The 18371-nt window shown below is 47.3% G+C and overlaps 1 protein-coding gene across 3 annotated transcripts in view; it reads left to right on the top strand.

Annotated features, from left to right (window-relative positions):
- The window catches only part of Znf407 (zinc finger protein 407), a 384272-nt gene extending 368878 nt beyond the window's left edge, over positions 1–15394 (top strand). For 2 of the 3 annotated variants that reach the window (XM_085833524.1, XM_085833525.1), the window contains one exon: positions 12918–15394. In XM_085833524.1, coding sequence (XP_085689650.1) covers positions 12918–14257 — 1340 coding nt within the window. In that variant the 3' untranslated portion in view covers positions 14258–15394. The remainder of the gene's footprint in view (positions 1–12917) is intronic. The other variant, XM_021150389.3, reaches the window with a different exon arrangement.
- The last annotated feature ends 2977 nt before the right edge of the window (positions 15395–18371 follow it).

The following is an 18371-nucleotide window of genomic DNA, read 5'->3' as shown; positions in this document are numbered from 1 at the left end:
GAACCCAGTAATCAGTTGCCTGTCTTCTGATCTTATGTAAAACTGGACACGTGTGAATGAATTAAACCATTCACTGACCATGTGTGATAAAGGCCAGTGGCCAGGGCAGGAGGTACCATACTGTCCTCAAGGGGGTTTGTCTGCAGTGGTAGAAGGCCTGCCTCCTCTGTGGTACCTGGTGCTTACCCTGACCCCAGTCCTTCCCAGCAGAACCCTCCTCTGAATGATTGATTTTGTGGTCTTTCTAATGGTACAGGAGCCTCCCAGAATCTGGTCTCCATCTTCCTGGCCTCTTTATAGCATCAAATTGCTCCTCACTGTCTTCTTATGCCCCATGCATAACCCATGTCTTGACTTCCTAGTACCCTAGGGTCATAGCATTCCCAGTGTCCTCTGTTGTGTCAATAACTAGAAAGATGCAGTGTGCCACACTGTGCCAAGTACTTGCAGAACAATCCAGGTTCCTTCTCTTGAGGGATTTATACTTGAGGGTAGTGGTGACAGAGCTCTAGCCATGGTTAGATTACACCCCTAAAGCGAGCCCCCAAGGTCCATTCCTTATTTGGCTACTTCCTCCTCCTGAGGCAGGCTACCAAGATCCAGCAATCAAAAATCCCTTTGACTAGAGAGCCCAGTTAAAGACCTCATCCTAACGAGGGGGAGTTTACTCCTATAAACCACCATTTGCCTATGGGCCACGGACAAATACCCTGCTCCTCATCCTCACCCTCCTCTTCCTCCTTCCTTCTTCCTCTATCTCTTGTCTTTGTCTCTTACCCCCACCCTGTGTCCATCTGAGGCAAAGAAAACCTCCTTTGTGCTGAGAACTTGGTCTAGAAGTGTGTCTAGCCAGCTTTCGAGGTTCCTACAGGGGAGCATTCAGAACTAAAGGATAAGTCAACCCAACGGAGTAAGGATGATGGGAGCTTCCAGACTTTGGCAAACCAAAGTGCTCTTGATCTTTAATTCTCTCACCCTCACAGTAGGAGAGCTTCAGCACTCAGCCCCACCCTTCAGTGGTTCACTAGAAGGGACTTAGGTGTTCCAGCACGTCCCTTCACTTCCCAGTGCTTCCTGCAACCATTCCTAAGTTCAAGTTCCTCCCTCAGTATTGCATAAGCAAACAACACCTAATGGTCTTCACTCGGTTCCTGCCTCCTCCCACCCGCTCCGCCCTGAGGCTACCACCTTTCTTCCCAGGCAAAGTGATTCCAGGGCTGCCTGCTGCGTGCTTAGAATAATAATACAAGGCTTTCTCCACTGCTCTGGACTGCCTAGAAAAAGACCTGACTCATCCTTCAAGCTGCAGGGTTCCTCTCTAGACAAGGTGAGGCATCATTCGCTCTAATAGATTATTAATTCCTTACACACCAAAGTTTTTTGTAGTCCATATTTGACTTGTTGATAGAGTAAACTGTCAATATCAGTGTTTGTTAAGTAGTTAAGATGATTATTGATCCAGAGAAATTTAAACGAGTAATATAAATGAAAATAAACCCTGAGCATATGTAGAATTGAAGAACAGTATTACTGGGTAACTTAGAATTTACTAAAAAACCTCTTTGTTTCAATACTGGATTTGAACTCCACTGAATGTCTTGCATTGTTTAGTGTTCTTTCCTGTGTTGGTGAAATCTAAATTAAAAAAATTATCTTCCTTCATTATTCTTCATGACTCTGATCTTTCCTGGTCTTTTCTTGTGTTCAGAGAGAGAATTCTACTCATAGCTCAGTAGACGATTCTGTAGTTTTGTTCAAAGAGAGTGCATGCTTGGCCTTTTAAAGAGATCTTTCTTAGATTCTTTTTTAAATCCCTGACTCTGCATGTCTGCTAATGGGTACAGTGTAGCCACATACAACTCAAGCAACCTACACAGGCTCCAGCCAGATCCCAGAAGTGCTGTTTCTATAAGACGATGGCCCATTCCAAGGCCTGCCTAATTTATAATTGCTGGTCCCAGTAGAATCCACTCATAGCAGGCAGCTGTGGATTACAGCAAGTTCATAAGAACCTAAGTCACAAGGGAAATGATGTGCAGTAACCACTGTTGCCCCATGACTGAGCAGTGTCCGTCACGGGTAGGAAAGTTTCTCTAAAACAGAAAATTTTGCTCCAGGTATCGTGGTCTAGCTCCAGAATCCAGGAGAATAGCATTGTAGTTTACACTGGAGTTTAACAAGGTTCTATCCTGTATTCCCTCACCAGAACAGATAGGAACCCAAAAGACAGAGTTGCTCATACTACCACCACCCTGGTCTGCTCCTGAGCACTGTCATGCTCTGGGCTCTGCTTAAAGCTGACAGTCACCCAGTTTCTTAGAAATAGGGCATCCTGCCTCTGGTGTCCAAGGAAGCCTACCAGGCACTGTACCTTTATGATGGGCAGGAAGCATTCGTAACATCCAGGATCATTCTAGGCTTGTGGGACCATGGGATTTGCTCCAGGAAGAACAGGGTGCGATCACAGCCACTACACAAGGAAAGACAGCCCTTCTCAAACATCAGTCTGCTTTCTGATGCACTAAATGCATACGTGGGTGGGACCACTACCTACATCTAAACTTCCATGATGTGCTTGCTGGTCTCAAGTCACAGCACTATTGTTTAATCAGCACCCTGAGCGGTGACTTCATGGGCTTCTCTATTACCAAAGCTCCCACTCTACGCATCCCATGCAAGTCACCCTTGGACAGTCAGGAAGTAATCAGGTGGTAGTCAGGCCTGCACCTGAGGCTTGCCTTCCTCTGCAAAGGCTGTTTGGATCCAAGGGCTCTAAGAACTTAGGCCTCGGAAGTGCTGTCTAGACCTTCTCACCCCACAGTTCAAAACCTCTTGTCTTTCTGCACTTGGCGTTGACCTGCCTGTTTTATTACTGCTTCTGCTTTCCAAAGGTCTAGCATGTGTGCATAGAACCCGGCGTCGACTCTCCTGGGCTCCTGATCACCATGAAAGGCCTGTGCACCTTCACCTGCAACATGGAGACCTTTAGACTGAATATTTTTCATTGTGAGGGTGACTGTACCACTTCATATACCATCCACCCCTCTGTCTTTGTAGGCATTGCCCAAGCAAATCTCTCTCCATGGGTGATAGGTCACTTTCAAGTTAAAGGAATGCGCACCTGAGAAAGACTTAAATATTCTCTTATGTACAGAGTTTACTGTGATATTCCTGGAGCCCAGATCCTGCCATGGTGGTGATAAATGTGTAGCATCACACCAGAGTTGTATCTGTTCTTCCATGTTTAAGTAGGGGATGCTAGATGTCAGCTGATGGCCACACTGTGTGCACTCGCCTTTCCCATGCTGATGGGCTGACTCACTGTGTGCACTCGCCTTTCCCATGCTGATGGGCTGACTCACTGTGTGCACTCGCCTTTCCCATGCTGATGGGCTGACTCACTGTGTGCACTCGCCTTTCCCATGCTGATGGGCTGACTCACTGTGTGCACTCGCCTTTCCCATGCTGATGGGCTGACTCACTGTGTGCACTCGCCTTTCCCATGCTGATGGGCTGACTCACTGTGTGCATTCGCTTTTCCCAGGGTGCCCCTCCTTCTCCCAGATGACTCCCTTTAAGATCTCAGAAACAGGCAGCAATATGCCTTGTTTCCCATCAGTTAGTTCGGTGGAATGATGCATCAGCAACATTATTCGCCATATTTATGGGAAAAATACAAAAATAATGTACCAACAGCAGTTGTTGGGGCTCTGGGGTGGCCCGAGGTGGCCACTGGTGTGCCACTGAGCCACTACAGCTCCTGCTGCCCTGCTTTTTAAACAGCTGTACAGGTAGAAAGGCGTGAAGTGTGGCTGAAGCTCTGGTAAGACTTCTATTCCCTCCACCTGCTATAGAGGATCTGTCTCTGGGTATAGAGGCTGTTTACCTGTCTGACGCCCATACTGTTGCCTGGCCACTTTCCGTTGGCACCTTTGGTGGGTGTGTACCAGGCTTCTGTATGAGGAGCAGGAGGAGCAGAGTGAAATCTGAAGACCCAGCAGGTCCCTCAGCATGGCTGTGTTTGTGCTGGTGTGTGCTCCTGACAGTGTGTGTGTGTGTCCTTGATGGAATGCATGCACTTCATACATCTCTGATGGAAGCAGTCATATAGACATCTTAAATATTAGAGAGAAGATGTCACCTCCTCTCATTTCAGAGTTTAAGCTTCATGGCTTGTCGTTTGAATTTTTTAAATCAACTTCATATTTGATTATCATACATGTGTGTGTATTAATAATACACACACATATACACACATACACACACACACACACACATATATATATATATATATATATATATATATATATATATATATTCATTCTCTAGGACCCAAGGCACAGATATTTTGTGATTAGTTTTTTAAATAGGAAGGAAGGTTAAGGTTTAAGTAGGTTTAAAAAAAAAAAAAGACAAAGTAAAGGTTTCAACATCCACTGGTTGAAAGCTAACTATTACATTTTCCATGTTGAGCCCCTGCCAGTCCTGACCCAACCCATGCCAATGTATGGACGAGGCCAAAGGAACAGCATGGGCCTTACCCAAGGGAAACATAGCACTGAACTGCCCCTCAGCCACCCAGATTGATGTCAGCAGGTCCTGGTGCCGGTCACATAGGGTCCCACAGCACCATGTCCAGCCTCTCCCTACTCTGCATCAACAGTCTTGTCAGCCATAGCAGGTCACACGGGCCGGGCCCTGTCTCTAATAGTTCACTTCACAGGACCAGCTATTCTTGCTAGTTTAGGATGTCCTCCCTGTGGTGGAATCAGGCTTGGCAGGACTGTCCTCCACAAGACATGACAGTCTCCTTACCCAGCCAGATCAACAGAAAAAGCAGCCATGTGCCAAGACCATATGACTCACTTTAAGATGTAGGGAAGAAGCCCGAATTGTCTTAAGTGTACACAAGCAGCTGCTGTCATTTGGCTAGGAGCAGATGTTCGACCTCCAAGAGCTTTGCAGATAATTAAAATACTAACAGTTAGTGTTTTACCCCAGCTGTAGGTTCTGTTTACTGTAAATTTGATTTTAATGGTGCCTCTGTGCTGTTGCCGGGAAGCGGTTTGCTTTTTACCTTCATGCAAAAGTGTCTGCAATGAAGACAAATGTCTGCGTCTTCTCATTTCCTCAGGAAAGATAGCATGGCTGTAATATGGAGGAGATGGGGTCTCAACTAAGAGAGGGAATGTGATCTTCTCTTAGGGTTTGCCCGGAAACAAAGAGGACAAGGGAATCTGCTTTGTTAGCCTCTGGAGTCAGCCTGTGAGAGGCGTGCCCTCCGGCGACACTGGCTAAGCTTTGTATTTACATAATTTTAAGGTATGTGTAATGCGTACAACTTTTGAAAAATAGACCTTGTCTCCCCATGTTGTGTTATCTGTACTGAGCATTTATAAACTGTCAGAGGACATTTTGGAAAAGGTCGTTGGGCTTCTTAATTTCCTGATTTCATAAAGCAGAAAAGAATGCCTGTACTAGTTAAGTCAAAGCCAGGCAGGCTTGCGGTGAACAGATGGGTGCTATCCACCGGAAGAGCTTGCAGGTCTTCAGACGACTCTCCCACCGTGGGCCTGGCAGTCTGTAGCTCTTCTTCAAGCCTCTGGCTTCCCTTCAGAGAAGGAGGGAAAGTGCCAGGCCTCCTGTCCTGAGCTTCTGGCAAGAATGTTGACCCAGGTAGTGTCAGGTGTGCAGGAGCAGGGGAGCCTTAGTCCCAGCAGTTCATGTTCCCCAGCAGGCTGCACAGGAAGGAGACGTGAGAACGAACCCTCAACACAGACCAGACTCCTGGCCCCACGCACCCAAAATCATGTCTAGAGCACAAGAGGTGCCAGTACAGGTACAAGCATGGACTCCCCCCCACACACACACACACACACCTCTCCCTCCGCTGGCTGATGCCTGCCTGCCTCCCTTGCGGGAGGTTCTGCCTCTCCCTTGGTTTGCTCGAATGGACTTAGACATTTGTGCCAGTTATAAGTGAATGACAAGATCAGAGCACCTTACAGACTAGCTTTAAAGTACCATTTCGTCACTGTGTGAAACTCAATGACACTATTTCTGTCACCTGAGTGGAATTTCCGAAGTTATATAGTTGGTATTCTGTAACATATGAATGAAGCTTATAGAGTCTGCTCAGCAGAGAAACAGTTAACTGCTGTCTCCCTCACCCCCCCGAAGCCTGGCAAGATAACCTCAGAGGCCACTGCTCTCACCTCGCTGAGTGAGATTTGTGTGCCCAGCTCCCAGTACTGCCATAGCTTCATGCATGAAAATGATAATATATACCTAAGGGTCTGATCTAATACAGAATTTCCTTAAAGGTAAAATATTGTCTTTTATTCTTTGTCACCCTTCAGTGCCCATGGAAGTACCTGGGCCCACAGAGACTATTCTTGGTAAAGTTAGAAACCTGAACAAGTGTATATTTCCAACCTGAGATAAAATTTATTCTTCATTTTTTTCTGGATATCTTAGAGTTCTTTTCAGAGGTCATTCATAATCATCTCTGTCACCACCAGCAGGAAGTGTGATGCTGATGGACTCAAGGAAAAGGAGTTAAACCGAGTGGTGCCCTGAATGCTTGTCCTGATCCATTGTGTGTGCCCTTCACGGAAACTCGCACGGCGCATCTGCAGAGTGTGATATTTGAGCTTATATCTGAAGAGCTTTTCAGTGGCTTAACTTGAGCTAATTTCTTATAGGACAATAATTTCTCTCATCTCTTGGGAAGCAGAGACCTTCATCACACTGTAGTTCTTCAGGTTGTGCCTGCGTGTGCTTATGTCTGATGTAAGGAGAATGTAGTCATTGCCGTGGTTCACCTAACACAGCTGAGGTGAGCCACATCACTGAGGCTCATTTTAGGTCCATAATAACCAATCCTGTGCCCGACACAAGCCCTGCTGTTCTGATGGCCATGTAAACAGGTACATAAAAAGCTAAATTAATGCTTCATTCTGTATCACAGATATCCCGCCTGTTTCTACTTCCTGTGTGAACTTTAATAGCCTGGCAGAGTGTATCTTTCTAACTTTGAGGTAATAGGCATGAGATACTGACCGCCCCATGCTGGCCAGCAGGTTTCTTTCCACCCGGCTCTGTCACTATTACTCCAGCGCATGCTATCTTTTTAATCCCAGTCAAGTCCTACAGTCTGGGCCTGGGTTTTCTGACAAGAATTTGAGGGCTTCCCTACGTATTTGTGGTGTGAGAAGCTGTGCAGAGACAAGGCCCTTGCACATGTAGGCTGGACCGGGCTGCCTGGAAAGCACTCGCTCGTTAAGCCGGGTTGGAAGCGGGCACCCGCACGATGCCAGGGATGGTTGCTGTCTTTAAGATGAATAAATTACAGAGCAATTATCGACATCGATTTGACTGGCTAAACTATTGCTGGCTGCTATTGTGAGAATAATGTATTCCCTGCTTTAAACTTCTAAAAGGTTATATTTCACTGAATTTTAATTTGTCATTTTTCCTGCTTTCACTTGAGAAACTTATAAGCTTTTGTGACATTAAAATATGGCTCTAATTTATTAGCATAATCTGTTAATATTGTTTCATTTTAATAGACATTAAGTATGATTTTTTAACATTCTTTTTAAAATTACATCTTAAAATGAAAGTCAGGAAAAATTATACATGGCTTAAGAATCAGAATGTCATGTGTGCCCCAAGTTTTTATATGAAAAGTACTATTTTTTGGATCGCTTCATATTCAAGGTGCTTTAATTATGACAGTGAAACAGCCCAGCATTTTCAGGCTTTAGTGGTTTAACCAAAACATAGACTCTAAACCACAGAATCTGTAGTGTGCCGGAGCACCAGATAAACATTTAGTACTGCTCAGGGGAGGCTCCGGGAGTGACATAAACGCTGGCTCATAGCTGCAGAGTGGTTTACATAGGATATTAACACCGCTCTCGCCGGCATCAGGCACCTCACCCCACGACACGTCTTTTTAATGCCATCTTTATCTGCTACACGATGCATGAAATCTACTCTCAGCTTTAGAAACGCCGACAACCTTTGACCCCTGAGTGCAGACACAATGTGACCTTTCTATTGTCAGCAGCCTTCGTTCTCCTGAAAATTCTATGAATTTTTATTACAAGGTTTTTTTTGAACCAAGCTGAGGCTTCCACAAATTACTTGCCACAGATGAGATGAAGTTGTTGAAGTGGTGTTAGATAAGTTTTACAGCCAGCATGTGTGCTGAGAGGAGCCCAAGCCTGTGTCCTACAATGTCATAGACCAGTAACTGCTGAGCCTACTATTGGATAAATACATCATTTTATGGAACATTGATTGTTCTATAAACCCAATGGAGTATTATGCTCTATGATCAAACCATTTAGATTGTGTGTAGAGCACAGAAAATGCCATATTCAGGATGGTACTAAAAGTGCCATTTGTGTATTTTATGGATGTCATTACAGGGGAAACTTCTCTCTGTAGGCCCTGTTTACTGCAAAATTTTTTAGTCTGTAATGACATTTTTCATTCACAACGTATGCCTTCAAGAGAGGGGGCCCTTGTTTTATTTGTTTCATTTGAGTTTACTGCACAAATTCTGTACATTTTAATTAAATGTAAGCTTAACAAAAGCATAAGGTATTTATTCTGTGGGGGGGGGGGGGGAATGATGACAGTAACCATAGCCCAGCTCACACACAAAGAAAGGAGTCAGGTGCACAGCGCCTCCACATCTGCCCAGAGCCTGACAGAGGGGCAGACCCCAGTGTGGCTCGGGGACCACAAGCCTTCACAACTTACCCATTGTCTCCATCTTTGGAGCACGCTCTTCCAGAAGGGTCAGCGGTTACATTGCTGTGTTCTACTGAAGCAAAGCTTAGCCCCAAAATCACTTCATTGAAAACAGATCCCAAGCAAAAACAAAAACAAACAAACCAAGAGCCACCTTTAGTACCATCTGAGTTAGTAACTCTTCTTAGCGTCTAGACATGAGCAGTATCTCTATGCATGGGAGCAGATAAGCAAGAAGGGTCTCATGACCACGAACAGGGCTGCCTATTAACTCCATTCCCAACTTCTGCACATGACTGTTCGCCCTATTAGAAACAGGTCCAAAGTATAGGCATTGCTCTGAAATCCAACAGTATGTCTTAAAAATAAGTACAGCACAAATGCTAGCCAGGCATCCACAGGCCGTTAAAGATCTGCAAGCTTGTTGAAGCTGCAGCCGAAATGAGGCCTCTGGGATCAAACCTGAAGACTGTGCCTGTCCAGCAGGGCCACTCCACGTGGCCATCTGCACCAGCGAGCTTCACAGTCCATTCTCACTAGAAGGAGCTCGTGTGCCCATCACATTCTGGAATTCAAAGTTACAGTAGAGACTCACATTCGTTTAAGTGACACTTGAACTTCTGCATCGCTCCACATTAATTCATTATGGTTGAAATGGAAGAATCTTCAATGGGTGAATCTTTTTCAATCTGATTGAGGCTGTTACATTTTATAGGTGCTATTTTTCAAAGCAGTACTGACAGCACTCGAAGTTATTAAATTGCTGAATCAAAAGACGGACCTGCACTCACATTTATGAACTATGATGGACTGGCTGGGGCCGCGCTGCCGGAGGTTAAGATGTTGGTGGCATTAAACTTCATCACAGAACCAACTGACAGCAGTATTTACCCACACGGTTTACTTTAATGGTTTGGAAGTAGCTTAGCCCATCTCTGGATTCAAATTAACTGAGCAAGTAGTTCCGAATCATGATTATCAATGCTGCAAGGGATTCAGAGGATCATTCTGTACCTGAGGCAGTTTCCTTCCATTTTCTAGCGAGTAGTGGATTGCTGGGGCCCAAGCAAGTGGTCTTTCTTGCCTTCTAAGAATAATAGTATTCTCATTTCCCCCAACTTGTATGGTTTCTCCTGATTTTTACTGTAAAGGCAATAATCTCTTCTTATGTAATTACTGGGGGCAGGGCCAGTTGAATGAAGCAGTCTGTGAATTACACCATGGATGACCTTGAAATCAGGATGAGCAGGCACAAACCCAAATCAGAATTAAGAAAGGCAAGCAAAACACTCTCATGGAGGCCTGCTCATGGAGGCCTGCTCATGGAGGCCTGCTCATGGAGGCCTGCACATGGAGGCCTGCTCATGGAGGCCTGCTCATGGAGGCCTGCTCATGGAGACTCTGCCATGGAGGCCTGCTCATGGAGGCCTGCTCATGGAGGCCTGCTCATGGAGACTCCCTCATGGAGGCCTGCTCATGGAGACTCGCTCAAGGAGGCCTGCTCATGCAGACCTGCTCATGGAGGCCTGCTCATGCTTGAGCTGTTTCTTAGCATCCCCAGACTGACCACTCTCGCCCTTATCACCCACTCCTGTGTCCGTAGAGCAATGTACTGCACTGGTCTAGGCAAATGAGAGAAGTTGTGTTTTGGAAAATTGGAGGAAGATGGGATGAGGCATCAGAAGCTCACAAGCACAAGCAGGCTCCATGCAGAGCCCTTCAGACTCCTATAGGGTGTACTCCAAACCCCTGGGTGAAAACCCCAAGAGGCACACCTGGAAACTCCCATCTCCCAGCAGCCTGACATCGTGGTCCTCACAGTGCTCCGTTCTCGCTGTGGGGAAGTTGAGTTGACCTTTAGCTGTCACAGTCCCGTCTCCCGGTGTCCCCTCTTCTCCTACTGCACCAGTCTGAGCAGCACCTTCCTGTCACGGTATGCTGTGGCTATGAGGTGAGGAGCTGCTCTGTTGACACAACTCCAGTAAACTTTCTGAGACCCACAGCCACGAGAGTTCTCCAACAAAGACAAAAACAGCTCGTGAATACTTACACATTCCGGACCACTGTTCCTACCCAAAGGCCCTGTCAGGGGCCTGTGCTCAGGATTAACTTGGCCTTGAAATAAAAAGCTTTTTTGGAACACACCATCAAGGTGGTAAGCAAAATTGCTGTTTTTAAGGGATGCCAGCAATAAATAATGAGCTTCAAGTCTTGATCCTGTCTCCCTTGCACCCCTTGGTAAGAAGAATAAAGCACATAAGAAAATAAATAACTCTGCACAGTTCACTGAGAGTGTAAGAGAGTTGTGTCAGACATGCAGGTGCTGCTGATGGAGGGAGTGTTAAACCCAGGTGTGAGGGGGGTGGAGAGAACAGGAACTCTAATCAGAGTCGTCCGTTCTCCATGGAGACGGCAGACGGTTCCCATCACTCCTTACCCTGTTGAGTTCCGAACTTGGAGATAAGGTCATGAACGTGTGCACGTGTGTGCCTCGCATCCGTCATACACCCCGACTTCCTGGGCAGACAGCTCAGCCCTGGGCTCGTGGCCCTGAAACCAGAGTCTGGGCTGAAACTGGAATGGCTGGGAGACTGGCAGGGCAGAAGCTGCGCCTACTGTCTTGTGTCTCGGCCAAGTGGTTGTTAGGGTTCCCGTCTTACTTCTCCCCTACTCGTCTTCCCTGTCCTGTCCACTCCTCATCCCACAAGAGAGCTGAATCATCGCACCCAGGGGCCTTGCTGTGTTTTCAGAAGAGCCACCGTGCTCTCACTAGGAGGGACTTGAGGTTGACATGGAAACACTCGCTCTGCTGCCCTGTGTCACAGTTCTCGTCTGTCTGTTTAAAAGCATTCAACAGGTTTCTACCACAGCTGCTGGAGCATGGAGCATGTGAGCATGCCCAGGAACCTGTACTCTGCTCTCTGCACAGCTCTCTGCCTTACCATCTAGGGTCTCCCTATCCTTGAAGGCCCAGCTCATGGATCTTTGGCAGGTCCTTTCCCTTCCATCCTGTCCTATAGCCAAGGATGTGATTTGTTCATCTTTGCAGCTGTGCGTGTCCTCTGGCTTCCATGGTGTCCGAGCCACGGTGGTAATGTCAGCAGGCAAAGCTTTGTTAGCTATGTCTCCTCTTCCATGCTGGGCACCTGATCAGGTGGGGTGAACTGTTCCCAGGGCCCTTTAGGCCTACGCTGAGAGACCTGGTGCCAGACTCCAAGTGCCCGGGCCTTTTGTTTGTCTTTCTGGGCCTGAACCTAGCACAGTGCTCAGCCCACACGGCTCACCACAGCCACACTGGCCTAGCTATCACTTTGGTTCAGTAAATATTTGTTGCCATGAACTCTTCCAGCTGCATTTGTTGGTAACACTTTTTAACTTAATGTGTAACGCTTTCACTGTCTTTATTGATTACATTTGTCCCTTAAGAAAAGGTTTTCCTTTGGGTTAAAAGATCCTACTGCTGGCTTTCCTTTTTGTTCTTGCTGTTGGACATGAGAGGGACCAAGTGCGGGAGTTTTCTCACTGCTGTGACACAATGCCTAACAAGAAGCAACTTAAAGGTGATTCAGTCTCTCTTGGCAGGAAAGGCATGGCATCAGAGTGTGTAGCCTGTGGCCACATGTAGGTGCTGCCCGGAAGCAGGGACTCAGTTCACCTCCGCCTTATTCAGTCCAGGTCCCTAGCCCTGGAATGGTGCCTCCTGCAGTTAAGGTGTTTTCTACCTCTGTTACCTTGACTTCATAGCCCCTCACAGGCGTGCTCAGAGGCTAACTTCATTCAGACCGTCCTTCAGAGCCGTGCCCAGAGGTCTGGCTGGAGGTAATTGGAGATGCTGTCAAGTTGACAGTAGTGAGCATCACACGGCAGGAGCTATCTGTAGCCCACCCCAGGACCCTGCACAGCAGCAATGCTGCAGAGTCAGGTTTGTACAGATGTCACGTGGTTACGGGAAGGACTATATCTCGTAACAGCCTGTAAAGGTACACATGAGTGAGCGGCCTCCTGATGCATCTAGTGCGCACTCCTTGGCCTCTGCAGAGAGGGCCACACATCCACATCCGATCCTGAGGCAGAGAGCAGCTGCAGAAAGCTGTCTAAGTTGACTCTTGAAGTTCTCTTTCCACACTCTAACTGGTCCCTGTCTTCCACAGGCATCGTGTCCAAGTCCTATGAGTGCCGCCTGAAAGGACAAGGAGCCACGTTTGTGGAGACAGACAGCCCCTTCACTGCAGCCACCCTGGCGGAGGAGTCACCTGTCAAGGAGAGGTCCTTGAGGAGCAGCAAGCGGCAGGCTGCATCCCCTGAGCCGGTCCAGCAGGTCATCATCATCCAGGGCTACGACGGCGAGTTCGCCCTGGACGCCTCCGTGGAAGAGACTGCTGCGGCCACACTGCAGACGCTGGCGATGGCTGGCCAAGTGGCCAGGGTGGTGCATATCACAGAACATGGGCAGGTCATTGCCACAAGTCAGAACGGATCACATGTGGGCAGTGTGGTACCTGGACCCATCCTCCCCGAGCAGTTGGCAGACGGAACCACCCAGGTGGTTGTCATGGGGGGTTCCATGGAAAGCCACAGTGTGGACGAGGCCCTCAGTCCAGGTGCCGCTGTCATACAGCAGGTCACCAAACAGGAGATCTTAAGTCTCTCTGAGGCTGGAGTCCCTCCATCTGACAACTCCTCAGCCTTAGATGCACTGCTGTGTGCTGTCACAGAGTTGGGAGAGGTGGAGAGCAGAGCGGGGCATGAGGAAAAAGGTCGGCCCAGCCACAAGGACATGCTGATCCAGCTGCCCAGCCAGGAAGTGGCCCAGGCTCACACCAAGGCGGAGGCCACAGAGGCTCAGCTGTTCCAAGATGTTGAGGAGAGTCCAGCATCCATGGAAGTACTGACCCAGGTTGTCCGCCCCTCAGCCATCATCACGTCTCAGGAACGAGCCCAGGTGGCCTTCAAGAAGATGGTTCAGGGAGTCCTTCAGTTTGCTGTCTGTGACACAGCTGCAGCTAGCCAGCTGATAAAGGATGGCGTTACTCAAGTCATTGTGAATGAAGAGGGCGCCGTCCACATGGTGGCCGGAGAAGGCTCCCAGTTCATCATGCAGGAGGCTGAGACCCATGGCCTGCGGGTGCCAGCCGAGCACATGGACCTGGTAGAGTCAGAAGGAGAGATCTCTCAGATCATTGTAACAGAAGAGCTAGTCCAAGCCATGGTCCGAGAATCCAACAGCAGCTTCCCCGAGGGCACCACTCACTACATTGTGACCGAGTTGCCTCCAGGTGTACAGGAGGACACAGGAGTTTACTCCCACACTGTGATAGAGACAGCCAGCTCTCCAGAGATCCTGCAGGCCGGGGCTGCACTCAGTGCTGAGGCTGTGGGTTCCAGCAGCACGGAACAGTTGACGAGCATGGTCATCTATACCCAGGACGGCTCCCCAGCAGCCACAGTGATCCAGAGCCAAAGAGAAAACAGTGAGCTCCAAGAAGCGTGAGGCAGGCCTCCATGCTGGGCACTGGGCAGGCTTCAGAGATCTACCTGTGCCACCCTGAGGCCAGGGAACTTTGTCGTGTTTACTTGAGAGGTGTGCTGAACAAGCCCTTCAGGCAGGGGTAACATCGGCCACTAAGGAGGCACCTGAGGAGGGCAGCAAGCCAAGCCTACACCTCGGTTGCCCAGCAGCCTCCTGAGAGTGGGCAGGCCGGATGAACCTGTGCCATAGAGCTGGTCACTGGGCCCTCTGCGGATGGCCTTGCCCCTCGAAGTACCACTGTGGGGAGCAGCAGTTTTCGCTGGGTCTTCTCCCATATAAGTTCCCTGTTTAGTCATCAAAAAATGGTGTCCCCTATGGGAAATAGGAAATGTCCCTCTGTGCCTGCTATGGCGCACACAGCTCTGCCATCTACTCCCACAGCCGATTAAAAATCGGAACTACCAAGATTACATCTTGAAGCAGTGAACACATTACATTGTTTTTATTGTTATTTTTAAGTTTAAGATAATGGTGTTCCCAGACCAAAGGAAGCCTGTTAGTTCATTTTATGTATAAATTTCCTCTCTGCAAATATTTTAGGGGATTCCTTCGCCATGGTCGTTGAGTAATCTTTCAACTGTGGTTTGAGAAAAGTCTTGAAAATTTTATTCAGTTACAATCCACCTGGGTTGAGACAATTAATTAATTCTCATTCTGAATTCATTTCATACCATAAAATTCATTTTGTCTGTACATGAAATGTCCACTATGAAAAATATCATTCATTGCTTTTTATATGAAATATTTGTTTGTCTCAGTATCATTTCTGCAGGATTTATCTTTGACTTTCAGAATATGGGGAGGCTGACATTGACCATTACAGTGGATGCCCACCCGTTGCCCTTGTCCCCCAGCACTGTAAGTGCAGGGTGCAGGGCAGTGGTCTGGTGATCTTTCTTGATTCCATTGCTCTTTTTGTTTTGTTCTCAAAATTGTAAAATAGCCCCATTCCTCAGAGGCAAAATTGTTCTTGTTGTTTTCTTTGAAATAAAATTATAGCATTAAACTAAAGGTGGTGATGTGCCAAGCCTGCCAAGGAAGTCCACCCTCTGCTCTAACCACTTTCGTTTATAGTAGACAACAGCTGCAGCCCAATGCAGCACTGCATCAGTGTTTGGCAGATAACTCAGGCACAGTCTATCATGGTTCTGGACAGGAAGCCAGACTCTGTCAGGATGAGTTCCATTTAAATCCCTTCCTAAGGCGATGGGAGGAAGCACTGGAGAATGGCCTCTGGCCTCCTGGTTGCTTTGCCTTGAGCTGTGTCCACTCCAGGGCCAGCTCCCTCCGTCCACCTCCCCTTCCAGCAGAAGATAGGAAAAGGTAGAACTTGAGCTTTGACACTGAGTCAGTTAGCTCAATGTGACTGTTCCTGCTTCCTAAAGATGGCAGGGCTACTCAGCTCTCTTAAACAGTGTCTTTGCCAAACAGTGACAGGATCAACTCCCGTTTGTTATCAGGATAGAGGTGACCTTTACAAAGTGATGGCCCTCTCCGAGCTCCTCATACATGTTAAAAAAGGGGGGTGGGGTGTTTTTCAGTGGAGATATTTCTTCTTGATCACCTCTCCCGTTGGCGCGCACGGCCCTGCGGTCCTGAGGCTCAATGCTAATTCCTGCCTCTGCAGAGCCCTGTATGGCTAACCTTTCCGCTACAGTCCAGGGCGCTGACACTGACATGCTGTAGTTTACCGTGTGTGATTTATTTAGGATAAATATGTCTCAGGTGGCATTTAATCCTTCATAAAACCAGTGTAGCCTGCAGTGTCAAACCAGCAATCACATTGTATTCTCGATGAAAAGAGCAGGTCTTTGCATAAAATAAAAAAATAAAAAAATAAAATAAAAAAAGGAAGGTACAGAGGTGTTCGTAGACTCAGAAAGATTTCGAAGGCTTCTCCAAGCTACTGTATCCTGTAATTACCTATGGAGCTAGGTTAATGTTACCGCTCTTTTCTCTCTCATTACGCAACTATTGGAATGTGAGGGAGTTTAAGAAGCACACACACAAACGTGTGCCTCAGAATAATGAGGCATGGCAGGGTTGGCGAGCAGAGGACATTCATTGCAGCATGGACTGTCTATAAAGATGGCACGGTGAGCTCACAGCTTTCCTGAAGGTTCCTTTCCTTTTCTTTTTTTATTGAGAAAATGTGACCATTTTAAAGAAGTAAAAGCCCAGCCAATGCCATTTTACATAGAGCTTGTAACCCCAGAAGACCATGTTTATATTAAGCTACAGCCAATTGAATGATCCAGCCCCAAGGATATCTGCATGCCAGGCAGGCAGACTGATTTTCAAGTCAGCATAGCATATAGATATGACTTAGATCTTAGCTTCTATGCTGAAAGTTGAGCAGTGTTTGCTGTTGGTCAGTTGGCAGATCATCACGAAGCAAAATGGCCATTTCTAGACATAGAACTTCCTGTCACAAATGGCCATTTTAGTGTGGTGCTGTGATTTGACTCACATGGTCACCTTTGTGAGAGGCCTCAGCCCTCACTAAGAGTTGAGCAGTAGTCACTGCTACACATCCTTGCCACAAAGTAAACCAAACAGCCGGCATTGATTGGGGCTTTTCCATGCTGGTTTCCTGTGAAGGACCAAGTATTTTAAGTACAAGTACTAAGACTAGGTTCATATGGCTTTGGGAACTGTCAACTGACCAGCTGAAAGTATATGAAGAATCGTAGCCAGATAGCAGTCACGGATTAGCCAACGTACTTCCAGGAAAGAACAGAAATCTCAGGATCAAACCGAGCTCAGTTCTGAAGCGTAGGAAGAGCTTGGGCTGGCTGTGAGGATGGAAACTTTCTATAGAGAAAATTCTCACATCAGGGGACTCAGGCTATGCTGACCAGTCAGCATTGAAACCTGACGTAGACAGACGATGACGAGCCCAATTAGATTTCCAGGTCTACCAGATAACGTTAGTGGGGATCCTAGTCAATTAGCAGCCATCTTTCTAACGGGATTCTTGAAAGGAGGTCCTCAAAGGACTGTGGGTGCATTAAACAGAAGTTTACACAAGCAAAGGAATTGCAAAGAGCTAAAAGATGGAGAGTGAAGCTTACTCCATGTTAGCTCCATCTCCAGCTAGAATACAGCCAAGACTCTAATGGCTTAGCCCCAACCAGTTTCTGTGGAGGATCCTGACCCAGTTCCCACTACACAGCATCTAGAAAAATCCCACCTCCATCACACTTGTTTCTTGGAGAAAAAAAGATAGGATGGTCTAAGCAGAGAATTGAGTCGACTAGGACTAGGGAACAGGAAAGGCCATTCAGTTAGTACAGCAGAGATCAGTGCTTGTCTCTTCTCTCACTGTATAATGTTAGCCCATAATGTAAGAGGGTACACGGTAACTTCAGCAGCCTTCTCCTGTCCCATCACGTTGGAGAATACAATTCGTTTTCTACTCCTCTAGGGTGATATCATTTTACATGGAGAAAAAGTTAGCTGGGGTGGCAGTTATACGTTTCGGAAGCACCTTCTAATCAGGGGTGGGTGATTCATGATGAGCTCCAGCGGGCGATCCATCTGACATGGAAGGGGAAAAATTAGCAGCTGTCACTGCTTGATGAGTTAATTTCCTGATGGGCCTGACACTGAAAAGCCATTTGGAGACATGGCTGTGGCTGATGAGAAAACCTGGCACTGCTTTTATAACTGGAGATAAAGAAAGGGCAGAGGAGCTGCCTGGGAAGGGCCGTCAATCTAGTTGGGAGTATTTGTGTCTGTGCCTGAGGCAGCACTGCCCACTTTCTTGGCTATATCTGTGATGGGAAAACCGAAAGCCCCTACTGGCTGTGGAAACTCAGAAGAGCCAGAAGACAGGTCCATGAAGACCTGAGGCATTGACTTTCAGCTCTATCCTGCCCTGCTTTGTCCAGAAAGGCCACTTCCAGCCAAACAAGAAAAAGTAAGCTTTGTCATAATGCCTTTAAACGGAATCAAAGAAATGAGGGTATAATAAGCTTTACCTTTGTTGTCATGGCTCCTAGGCTTCCCTGGGAGGGGGGAGGATTGGCACGTGGAATTTGGGGATGAAGACCAGTGCTTATTCAACAGTTAC

This window comes from Mus caroli, unplaced genomic scaffold (assembly GCF_978045245.1).
Source record: "Mus caroli unplaced genomic scaffold, Mus_caroli_1 scaffold_19, whole genome shotgun sequence".
In the NCBI taxonomy this organism is placed as follows: Eukaryota; Metazoa; Chordata; class Mammalia; order Rodentia; family Muridae; genus Mus; species Mus caroli.
Note: the sequence above shows the minus strand (reverse complement) of the source record. Positions and strands in the feature narration are given on the sequence as shown.